Below are 12,561 nucleotides of genomic sequence, written 5' to 3' on the forward strand. Positions count from 1 at the left end.
ACGTTACCATGGTCATGATAACCAATGTTACTGATGCTCCCATCACATTCTCTTCCGGTGTTCATTTAGGTTCTTTTGATGTCACTGAAGTTTACATTAACTAAATGGGACAGTGACAGGATTGGGGAGCCTGCACTCTGTGTATTCTTCCTATGAAAAGTCAAAGATATGGAGTACAAGTTGAAAAATAACTTCCAATCTCAAACTTCCTTGAACAGCTTATCAACCATTTCAACCTAATAATATAATTTCAACATTCTATTCTGGCTAACACAGGTTTCCAATAACCTAACAGGAAACCAATAGGCTATAAGCATTAAGGTTATCTCAATCCACTCCTTAAAGGTGTTAGGCTGCCTGATGTATGATGATTCATCTCAATACATATGTTATAAAATATAAAATTACAGCTGTAATACTCATTCTTTCACCATGGATATTGATAACCACAGAAAATGCTATCAAGCCTGTTCACAGAATACAGGGGTCACACAGCTACAACTAAAAAATAAATATAATCAGGATGCCGACACTGGGATCCTCATATATCCATTCACACCTTCTGACACCAACACTGGCGTCATCATATAATAGGGGTTAACAAGCGCTGGTGGAAACCTGATTTGGAACACTTCTAAAACAATCTTCTGAATCATTACCCAAATACTAGTTTTCCATAAAAGTTTCAAAATCCATGATCAAGAAATAGTAGTTTTGTTGACTCTCTTTTTTTTTTTTCCCCTACATGACTTCTCCATGAGACTTGGGGCAACAAATTGATCAATTGATACTATCTAAACTAAACCAATCTAGCTCTTTATGTTGCATTCTCAAGACCATTATGATCCGAATATCCAGAAGCTTTTGGTTACTAAAACAATACAGATTATTCACCACTATTACAAGACCATGAGGATGATAGGTACACATTTCTATCCAATAGCCATAAACCCTACTCACCCATCTCAATACAGCCAATAAGAGCAACCAACTGAATGTAACAAAAAACTACACCAGCAGTGACTAACTGCATGAATCACCAGCTATTAAGCACTTAGATAAATAATAGGTTAACATACTCGTACCTTGCAGAAATGTCATTGTAAACAAAATTTGCAGAAATGTCACTGTAAACAAAGTTCTTGGTGTAGCTCCCATTAGAAACTTGACAGCTAAACAACAAATAACCACATGCATAATCACAACAAAGGAATCCATGACAATTCTACATTATACAATACTATATAGAGATAAACCAAACAATAGATCAGAGCTCTGAGGAAAAACCGCACCCAGCACTATCATAATGACAACTGTAGCAGGGAGCCAGAGTGGCATCTTCACTTCAAGATGGCTGGCAAGTAGTGACCATGCATCCAATATGCCTACACTCAGGGAATCTCCTTGTCCCCACACTTGTGCACTATGTGCTTGAAACCTCATCCATCCATGCTGATGAGTAACTAAAGAGTCCTGATCATTATTCACTTTACTACCAGAAGCATACTACTCAAACATCTACAACAACCTTCCACCTATAATGCAAACACATCCATACATAAATACATTTATACTCAGATCACTAGATGGGCACAGACTCACCATCTAATTCCCTCTTTCAACAAATCCCTCCAGACATAAACTATCTATCTGTATACCAAGGGTTTTTCCCCCCTTTATAAGGGAGGTAGTCAAGTCAAAAGGCACATACCCACTCCCATCCACCCCCCTTCCCTCCCTCTCATCTTGTTCCTCATGGATGATAGGTCATCCCTGTCTCCTGCCCACTGCCTTGCAGGGTCAGAAGTAATGCGACACCGTACATCCATTGCAAGGCTGCTTCACACTTAATCAGTGACTTCCCCCACCCCTTCTCCATTCCTTCATGTGGAAAATAGAGAAGACAGCGAGAAATCCCTTCAGGCTGCATCAAATTATCATTAACACATAATCATTCCCTATTACTCCCATCCCACATAACCTCCCTTCCTTGCATCATAGCATTATCTATACACAGCCATTCTCCACTTATCCCTATCCCCCATCTTCTCCTTTTCTTGATCAACAGACATTTCCCTCTTGTTCCAAGCCCCTTTCACCATCTCTGTATTCCACACCTTTTACTCTTTTCACTCATTCTTTCCACATGCCCAAACTATCCCAATACACTTTCATCACCCCTACCTATAATCTCCTTTTCTACCCCTAATCTCCTCCTCACCTCCTCGCTTCTCACTCCATCCAACCTTGTAGCCCCTGCCATACTTCTCAGACACCTCTTCTCAAAGACATTTAAACTTCTCCTCTCTATCTCTCCTAAATTCCAAGTCTCTGACCCCATAGAGTGTCATTGGTACAATCAACCCTTCATGTAATCTCTGCATCCATTCCCAGATGCCTATTTTTCATGACACTTTTTAATCCCCCAAGGCACTTACTTGCTTTTCTCAATCTACAATTTACCTCCACCTCCAATCCTCCCTTTCCCTCAACATGCGACCCCAAGTACATAAAACTATCCACTTCCTCCAGCCACTCTGCTTTGAGATTTACTTCCAACTCACTGCCATCCTCTCCCTTTGTACATCTTGCCACCTTACTTTTATCCACATTTATCTTGAACTTTCTCTTGCTGTATACATACATATACCAAAGGCTCTTACCTCCTTACAAGGGAGGTAGCCAAAAAACAAAGGCATAAAATCCACTCCCACCCATTCCATCCCCACATACTCCACTCCCATCCACCCCCCTCATTCCCTCTTATCTTGGCTCCTACTTCCAACTCGCTGCCATCCTCTCCCTTTATACATCTTGTCACCTTACTTTTACCCATATCTATCTTCAACTTTCTTCTACTGTATACCTTCCCAAACTGTGTCAACAGCTACCTTAATCCCACCCATGACCCTATCATAAGTGCAGTGTCATCAGCAAACAAGGGAGTGGAGTATGTAGGGGATGGAATGGGTGGGAGTGGTTTCTAAGCTTTTGTTTTTTTGGCTACCTCCCTTGTAAGGGGGAAAAAGCCTTTGGTATATGTATCTCTAGTCCATTGCCCATTACCTACACATTTACCTCCCACATCACCTCCATGTACACATTTAACAGCCATGGCAACATGACACATCCCTGACGTAGCACCCCCTTTACCTCAAACCACTCGCTCTTTCCATTTCCTATTCTAATACAGGCTCTACTACTCTCATAAAAACTCTCGAGTACCCTCAACAGCTTTCCCCTAATCCCATATATCTGCAATATATCCCACAGTGCCTTCCTGCCTCCCTTGTCATAAACCTTTTCCAAATCCATAAGTGCCCAAAAAACATTCTTACCTTTTCCTAAAGCTTTCTCAAATATGTGCCTTACCACAAAAATCTGATCTGAGCAACCCCTATCTTTCCTAAACCCACATTACTCCTCACCAATCCCTCTGTTCCTCTCCTAATCCTCTCAATCAAAACCTACCCATAAGCCTTCCCAACTACACTCAACAAACTGATCCCTCTAAAGCTACTACAACCACATTTGTCCCCTTTTCCCTTGGAAAGCAGAGCTATACAGGCACTCCTCTGGCACTCTACACTCCCTTAGACATACATTCATACATACATACATATACCAAGGCTTTTCACCCCTTACAAGGGAGGTAGCCAAAAAGGAAAGGGCATAAAATCATTCCCACCCATTCCATCCCTGAATACACTCCACATCCCTCCACCCTCCCTCTTATCTTAGCACCTCCTGGATGACGAGTCATCCCTGCACATTGTCCACCGCCCTGGGTCAGAAGCAGTGTCGCAAGACACAGCACATCCACAGCAAGGCCGCTTCATTAAATCGGCGACCCCCCCCCTCTCCGTCCCCCCATTGCATAAAAGGAGAAGACGGGGAGAAATCCCTTCGGGCTGCGTCAAATTTTGCTCACACATACTACCTCACCCCCCATCCCCCTGCCCATTCCACCTCATGCATCACATCATCCATATACAACCATTTTCCATTCACCCCTGTCTTCTGTCCTCTCCCGTCCTTCCTCAACAGACATTCCCCTCTTCCCAAAAGCCCCCTTCACCCCATCCATCCACCTCATCCTAGGACGTCCCCTCATGTTCACTCCCTCCACATCTGCCTTCCATACTTCTTTTACTAGTCTTTCTTCACTCATTCTTTCCATGTGTCCAAACCATCCTAATACTATTTCATCAACTCTATCTCCCAACTCCCTTTCCACCCCTGTTCTCCTACTCACCTCCTCATTTCTCACTCTATCTAGTCTAGTAACCCCCATCATACTTCTCAGACACCTCATCTCAAACACATTCAAACTCCTTCTCTCTTCCTCTCTTATGTTCCATGTTTCTGCCACATACAGTGCTGTTGGCACAATCACTCCTTCAGTCTCCTTTTAGCATCCATTTCCCAAATGTCTATTCCTCATTACACTCTTTAATACATTCATACATACATAAAAAACACAGCAAACAGCCAGTCCACTGTTACTGTACCTCCCTTCTTCTTCAAACACTTTGCATGACACACATCTAACCCAGGTGCCTTACCTCCTCTCATCATCTTCAAAATTACTTATACATCATCTTTTCTAACGTGGCCATTTTCCTCTCCCTTCACTGTCATTTTCTTAATGCCTCCCACTGTTACCACCAATCCCTCCCTATTCTTCCACATTCAACAGCTCTCTAAAATACTCTGCCCATCTTCCCCTTACTGCCTCCTCTTCTGTTAACATCTGTCCATCTGCACCTTTTACCTTTTCTTCTCTGCTTGACTCACCTCCCCTTCCTCTCTTAACTTCTTTCCAAAACATCATTTTCTTACTTTCAAAATTACTTTCCAGACATAAGCCCCACAGAAAAATCTATCTCAAGAGAGGCAAGAATATTACTTGCTTCAGTGTTAAGATCACCATCCTGCACAAAAACTATACCAGCAAGGAATAGACCTGGCAATAAAAACAAATTGCTCCAGATGCAACTATCACACAGAAGACACCTTACACCTCATGTTACCTTGTATCACATCACCCCTTTTTGCTACTTAACTACTATTCTAGGTTAAGATATAAAATCCTTATCCAGCACCAAAAGTTAGTGACACAAGAATATCCTTGTAGTTCTTTATCAAAATCAAGAGAAAAATCTTGAACTTTAAACAGACATTTTATCACTAATTCTACTATGCACAATATATTACATATAATCATATCAGTTTAAATACAATAATCATGAAATAATACACAATTACCTATGAGGCATGAGAGCAGGGATGATCAAATATAGGCTTCTTATTCTAGAGCAGTGGTTCTTAACCTTTTTTGGCAGCGACCCAAAATTTTGCACAAATCAAGCATCGCGACCCAAAATTTTGCACAAATCAAGCATCGCGGCCCAGGGGTTAAGAACCACTGTTCTAGTGCATGTTAATTCAGTTGGGCTGGAGACAAGCAGTCAAAAATGGACCTACAGGTAGGTAGATTCTGTTCAGGCCAGGGTGTCGAGAAGAGGGTTGGCAATGGACTGACAGGTATGTGGATTCTATTCAGGCCTGAGCATTGAGAATGTTGGCAGTGGATCAATAGGTGTGTAGAATCTATTCAGGCTGGGGTGTTGAGATGATCGGCAACAGACTGACAGGTAGGAATACACATCCTAGCATCTTGGTGTCTAAGTCTTCTCACAACGAACACATGCTTTACCTCCTCTTTTATAATCTTTGCTTGTGACATAACGGGTGCACAGTTACAAGAAAAGCCAGCAGGCTGGGGCGTCCATCAGGGACAACGTCTACAATGTTTCACCTCCCTCCTCTCTAACACCTCCACACATCTATGTCGTAGCACTTTTGCAAGTCTGGATGATGTTCAGAACGTTTCACCTCCATCTGCTCTCACACCTCCATGACACAACACCATAAAGAAAAAATGAACATAATACTAACGGTGATATACATATACAAACAAAATTACATTATTATCATTCTCATGCTAAGGCATGACACACTTCCTCACTTGAGTGACTTATGGGCCAGTCTGGTAGATGTTGCCAGCTAGCTGGGAGACTCTAGGCGACTGATTGACTGACACAACCAACTAATCTGCAAATCTAACTAAAAAACGAGGTTACCAGCATGACTTGTCTCCACACCCATACAGAATGAAGTAAATTCATTCTTATGACATCTATTAATGATAAAACATCAAAACAAAATAATTACCTCTGCTCTGTGGCCAGTGAGGGTCTTGAAGCAATGCTTTGTATCCAAGTCCCAAAACTTGATAAAGGAATCCATACAGGAGGATACTATTACATTGCGATCCTTGAAGAAATGTAGCTGAGTTATTTTGCCTTTGTGTCCTCGTAGGCGAACAATACCTCTTTCTGAAACCTGTGCATAAAAGATATAAATAAATAGCTTTTTTTATATAAAAAAAATTTATATACCTATATATCAAGGGCCTCTTTTCCCTTATAAGGTAGATAGCAAGCCAAGGCACAAACTCACTCCCATCCACCAGCCATTGTTTCCCTCTCATCTTAGCTCCTTATAGACAAAGGGTCATCCATGTCTTCTCTCCACTGCCTGGGTTAGAAGCAATGCAGCAAATCACAGCATGTCCACAGAAGGGCTGCTTCAATTACACAGCAAAACATGGAGAAGACAGGGAGAAATCCCTCCAGGCTGCATCAAAATATCATCCATAAACAACCATTCTCCACTCACACCTATCTCCTGCCATCTAACTTTGCTTACTTAATGCCCCTTCACCCCATCCATCCATCTCATTATTGGTCTTCCCTTCTAGTTCACTCCAACCACCTCTACTTTCCACACTCTTTTTGCTGATCTTTCTTCACTCATTCTTTCAGTGTGCCCAAACCATCCCAAAAATCTTTCATCAACCCTATCTGCCAGCTCCTATGCCACATCCTCTCTCGTCCTCATTTCTCACTCTATCCAACCTTGTAATCTCCACCATATCTCTAGGACATTTCATCTCAAAACACATTTACACTTCTCCTTTCTGCCTCTCTTGAATTCCAACCTTCCTCCCTACACAATGTCTTAACCCCTTCCATAGGGTGCCGCATACGTAGGCGGTATGAGGAGCAAGTGGATACGCGAGGCTGCCATATCGGCGTCTTGATTATATTTATTGTAGTTGCCCCTGCGTAATGACATACTCTCTAACCTGTCTTCATCACATTTTCTATGGTTATCAAAATTCATGGGTGAAAGAGAGAACAATCGATATAAGCGGTGACTATATTTTATGATGCGAGTATTATTACAACACATCGTACGTCTGGCAGCTAATGCTGCCCGCGAGATTTTGGCCCGCACTGAAGAGGTTAAGCACAATCACCCCATTATAATCTCTTTGTATCCATTCCCTGATGACCATGTCTCATTACACTTTTCAATTCCCAAAGACATTTTCTTTGTTCCCTCACTCTACATTTTACCTCAGCCTCAACTCCTCTATTTCCTGCTACATGTGGCCCTAAATACTTAAAAATATCTACTTTAGTCTCTCTCCTCTAAGAATTTTTTCCAACTTGCTGCCACCCTCTTCCCTTACACATCTCATATGAGCCTGGTAGTGAGAAGTGTAGAAGAAAGGGAAGCTTTTTAGATAGATTTAAATAAGTGCACAGAGGATTTAGGGAGAAATGTCAATGTAGTGATATTGGGAGATCTCAATGCTAGGGTAGGAGACGAACCAATAGACGAAAGTGTGGAGTTCCAGGAAAAAATTGTAGTAGAGAGATGATGGTAGAGATGAGTCTAGAGTTGATCATAGCAAATACAGTGTTTAGGAAGAAAGTCAAGTATAAGTACACATGGGAGAGGGTGGTGGATGGGTGATAGATAGGGCTTTAATGGAATATACAGTGGTAACCAGGAGAAGAGTAAGAAGAGTTTTGGATGTATATGTTCTAAGGGTAGAGAGTGGGGGAATATTAGATAATTTTTTGGTGGAAGGTAAGTTGAGAGTGGAGGATAGATGGAGAAAGAAGAAAAGGACAGAAGGTAGGGAGGTGCTTAAAGTAAAGTGCTTAAATGAGAAGGAGAAGGAGTACAAGAGGCTGAGAGAGGAATGGGGGGGGGGGGAGTGAAGGATAGAGTAGAACTAGAAGTGGAGGAGGAATGGGGATGGTTCAAGGAGAGAGTCACAATGTGTGCAGAGATGAGTGGAACAAAGGAGGACAGGAGGAAATAGAAGGAAGGGTAGTGAGTGATGGGATGATAAAGCAAAGAAGGTTGTAGAATAGAAGAAATGAGCTTTCACAGATTGGTTACAAAATAGGATGAGAAAATCATGAGGTACAAAGAAAAGAGAAGTAAAACATAAAATAAAGGAGGCAAAAAGGAGAGCAGATGTGAAATGGGGTAAGAGTACGACAGAAAATTTTGAAAGTAATAATTATATGTTTTGTAAGGAAATTAAGAGAGGAAGGGGAGGTGAATCAAGTTGATAAAAAAAAGGTAAAAGGTGTAGATGGAGAGATGATAATGGAAGAGAACGCAAGAGGAAGATGAGCAGAATATTTTAGGAAGTTGCTAAATGTAAAAGAGGATAGGGAGGGAAAGCTAGTTGCAGTGGAAAGGGCTAAGAAAGTGACAGTGATGAATGAGGAAAATAGAGGAAAAATAAGAAGAAAAGATAAGGTACATACATACATATACCAAAGGCTTTTTTGCCCTACACAGGGGGTAGCCAAAAAGAAAAAGGCATAGAAATTACTCCCACCCATTCCATTTCCTATATATTCCACTTCCCTCCACCCTCCTTATCTTGGCACCTCCTGGATGACGGGTAATCCCTGCATCCTGTCCACTGCCCTGGGTCAGAAGCAGTGTCGCAAGATACAGCACATCAATAGCAAGGCCGCTTCATAAATTTGGAGACCCCCCCCTCTCCGTCCCCTCATACAGAAAAGGAGATGGGGAGAAATCCCTTTGGGTTGCATCAATTTTTTTTCTCATACATACTTCCTCACCCCCCATCCCCCACCCTCTCCCTCTCATGCATCACAGTATCATCCATACACAACCCCTCTCCATTCACCCCTATCTTCTGTCCTCTCCCCTCCTTCCTCAACAGACATTCCTCTCTTTTGTAATGCCCTTTTCACCACATCTATCCATCTCATCCTAGGACGCCCCCTCATATTCACTCCTTCCTCCTCTACCTTCCACACTTCTTTTACTAATCTTTCTTCACTCATTCTTTCCATGTGTCCAAACCATCCTAATACTCTTTCATCAACCCTATCTCCCAGTTCCCTTTCCACCCCTGTTCTCCTCCTCACCTCCTCATTTCTCACTCTATCTAGCCTAGTAACCCCTATCATACTTCTCAGACATTTCATCTCAAACACATTCAAATTCCTCTCTTCCTCTCTCATGTTCCATGTTTCTGCCCCATACAATGCTGTTGGCACAATCACTCCTTCATATAACCTCCTCTTAGCATCCATTCCCAGATGTCTATTTCTCATTACACTTTTCAATCCACCAAGGCATTTACTCGCTTCTCTCAATCTACATTCTACCTCCACCCCCACTCCTCCCTTTCCTGCCACATTCACACCCAAGTATCTAAAACTATCCACTTCCTCCAGTCTTTCACCCTTGATGCTCACTTCCAGCCTGCTGTCACTCTCTCCCCTTGTACATCTCATCACCATACTTTTGCCCACATTTATCTTCAGCTTCCTTCTTTCACACACCTTCTCAAACTCTGTCACTAACTTCCTCAATCCCTCCTCTCATCCTGCTACAAGTGCAGTGTCATCAGCAAAAAACAGCTGGCTCACCTCCCACTTTTCTCCATTTTCATTAATCATCTCCAACCCCTGACCCACTACCCTTGCATTCACCTCTCGCACCGCCCCATCCATGTAAAGATTGAACAGCCAGGGCACATAACACATCCCAGACGAATTCCCACCTTTACCTCAAACCATTCATTCTCTCCATTTCTAATCCTAACACAAGCTCTACTACTCTCGTAAAAAACTCTTGACTGCTTTTAACCACTTCCATACGGTGCCGCCTACGTAGGCGGCATGAGGAGCAAGTAGGTACTCGCTGATGCCGAAGTCGCCATCTTGATTATATCTATTGTAGTCGTACCTACGTATTTTTCATTCTCTCTAAACTGGCTTCATCAGTTTTCTATGGTTATCAAAATACACGGGTGAAAGAGAATGGACAACTTAGCACTGACTTTATTTTTTATAGTGCGATTATTATGACGAGACATCACACGCCAGGCAGCTAATGCTGCCAGACGTGCGGTGGGCCCCGGAGGGAAGAGGTTAAAAGCTTTCCTCCTATCCCATATATCTGCAGTACCTCCCACAGTGCCTTCCTGACTACCCTGTCATAAGCCTTTTCCAGATCCATAAAAACCCAAAAAACATCCTTACCTTTTCCTATAGCTTTCTCACATATCTGTCTTGCCACAAAAATCTGATCTACACAACCCCTACCTGTCCTAAACCCACACTGTTCCTCACCAATTACTCCCTTTGTTCCTCTCCTAATCCTCACAATCAAGACCCTCCCATAAGCCTTCCCAACTACACTCAACAAACTGATCCCTCTGAAACTACTCCACTCACAATTGTCCCCCTTTCCCTTGTACAGCGGAACTATACAGGCACTCCTCCAGTCCTCCAGCACTCTACTCTCTCTTAAACATTAAATAACCTCATCAGCCAGTCCACCATAACTGTACCTCCTTTCTTCAGACATTCTGCATGGCATCCATCCAGACCAGGTGCCTTACCTGCTCTCATCATCTTAACAGCTGCTTTCACTTCATCCTTCCCTATTTCTCCATTTTCCTCACTTATCACGGTCATTTGCTTAGCATTTCCCACTGCAACTACCTTTCCCTCCCTATCCTCCTTCACATTTAGCAACTCCCTAAAATACTCTGCCCACCTTCCTCTCACTGCCTTCTCTTCCATTATCATCTCTCCATCTGCACCTTTAACCTTTTCTTCTCTACTTGATTCGAGAAAGAGGAAAGATGAAGTGAAAGCAATTATTAAAATTATGAGAGCATATATGGCACCTGGGTTGGATGGGTGTCATGCAGAATGTCTTAAAAAAAAAAGGGATGTACAGAGATGGAAGGCTGACTGGTGAGGTTGGTTAATGTTTGTCTAAAAGAGGGTAGAGTGCCAGAGGGCTGTAGGAGTGCCTGTATAGTTTCACTTTACAAAGGAAAAGGAAACAAGTGGGAGTGTAGTAATTTCAGAGGGATCAGTTTGTTAAATGTAGTTGGGAAGGCTTATGGGAGGGTCTTGATTGAGAGGATTAGGAGAGAAAGAGAGAGAGCAATTGGTGAGGAACAGTGTGGGTTTAGGACAGGTTGTGTGGATCAGAATTTTGTGGTAAGGAACATATTTGAGAAAGCTTTAGGGAAAGATAAGGATGTTTTTGGGGTTTTTATGGATTTGGAAAAGGCTTATGACAGGGTAGATAAGAAGGCACTGTGGGAGATATTGCAGATATATGGGATAGGAGGGAAGCTGTTAAGAGCAGTCAAGAGTTTTTATGAGAGTAGTAGAGCTTGTGTTAGAATCAGAAATGGAGAGAGCAAGTGGTTTGAGGGTAAAGGTGGGACTTCATCAGGGATGTATTGTCACCTTGGCTGTTCAATTTATACAAGGATGGGGTGGTGCAAGAGATTAAAACAAGGGTAATGGGTCAGGGATTGAAGATGGTTAAAGAAAATGGAGAAAAGTGGGAGATAAGCCACTTGTTGTTAGCTGACAACACTGCATTGTAGCAGGATCAGAGGAGGGATTGAAGAAGTTAGTGACAGAGGTGGTGGTAGAATGTAGATTGAGAGAAGCGAGTAAATGCCTTGAGGGGTTAAAAAGTGTAATGAGAAATAGACATCTGGGAATGGATGCTAAGAGGAGATTGCATGGAGGAGTTATTGTGCCGACAGCACTGTATGTGGCAGAAACATGGAACATAAGAGAGGAGTTTGAATCTGTTTGAGATGAGGTGCCTGAGAAGTATGATGGGGGTTACTAGGCTGGATAGAGTGAGAAACAAGGTGAGGATGAGAACGGGGGTAGAAAGGGAGTTGGGAGATAGGGTTGATGAAAGAGTATTGGGATGGTTTGGACACCTGGGAAGAATGAATGAAGAAAGATTAGTAACAGAGAGGTGAAAGAAGCAAACATGAGGGGGTGACCAAGGATGAGATGGAGGGATGGAGTAAAATGGGTATTGGGAAAGAGGGGAATGTCTGTTGAGGGAAGATGGGAGGACAGAAGATAGGGGAGAATGGTTGTGTATGGATGATGCTGTGATGCATGAGAGGGAGTGGGTGGGGGATGGGGCTGAGGGAGTATGTGTGAAAAATAAAGTGACGCAGCCTGAAGGGGTTTCTCCATCTTCTCCATTTCTGCAGGAGGGGATGGAGAAGGGGCTCACTGATTTAATGAAGTAGTCTTGCTTTGGATGTGCTTTGTCTTGCAACACTACTTCTGACCCAGGGCATTG

The 12,561-nt window shown here is 42.6% G+C and overlaps 1 protein-coding gene across 1 annotated transcript in view; it reads right to left on the bottom strand.

Moving 5' to 3' along the window:
• LOC143038870 (WD repeat-containing protein 3) overlaps positions 1 to 12,561 on the bottom strand; it is a 100,427-nt gene that overhangs the window by 73,126 nt on the left and 14,740 nt on the right. The window contains exon 5 of the mRNA XM_076208522.1: positions 6,238 to 6,408. Within this exon, the coding sequence (XP_076064637.1) occupies positions 6,238 to 6,408 (171 nt within the window). The remainder of the gene's footprint in view (positions 1 to 6,237; positions 6,409 to 12,561) is intronic.

Source organism: Oratosquilla oratoria, chromosome 25 (genome assembly GCF_046742065.1).
Source record: "Oratosquilla oratoria isolate Oo_2021 chromosome 25, ASM4674206v1, whole genome shotgun sequence".
Taxonomy (NCBI): Eukaryota; Metazoa; Arthropoda; class Malacostraca; order Stomatopoda; family Squillidae; genus Oratosquilla; species Oratosquilla oratoria.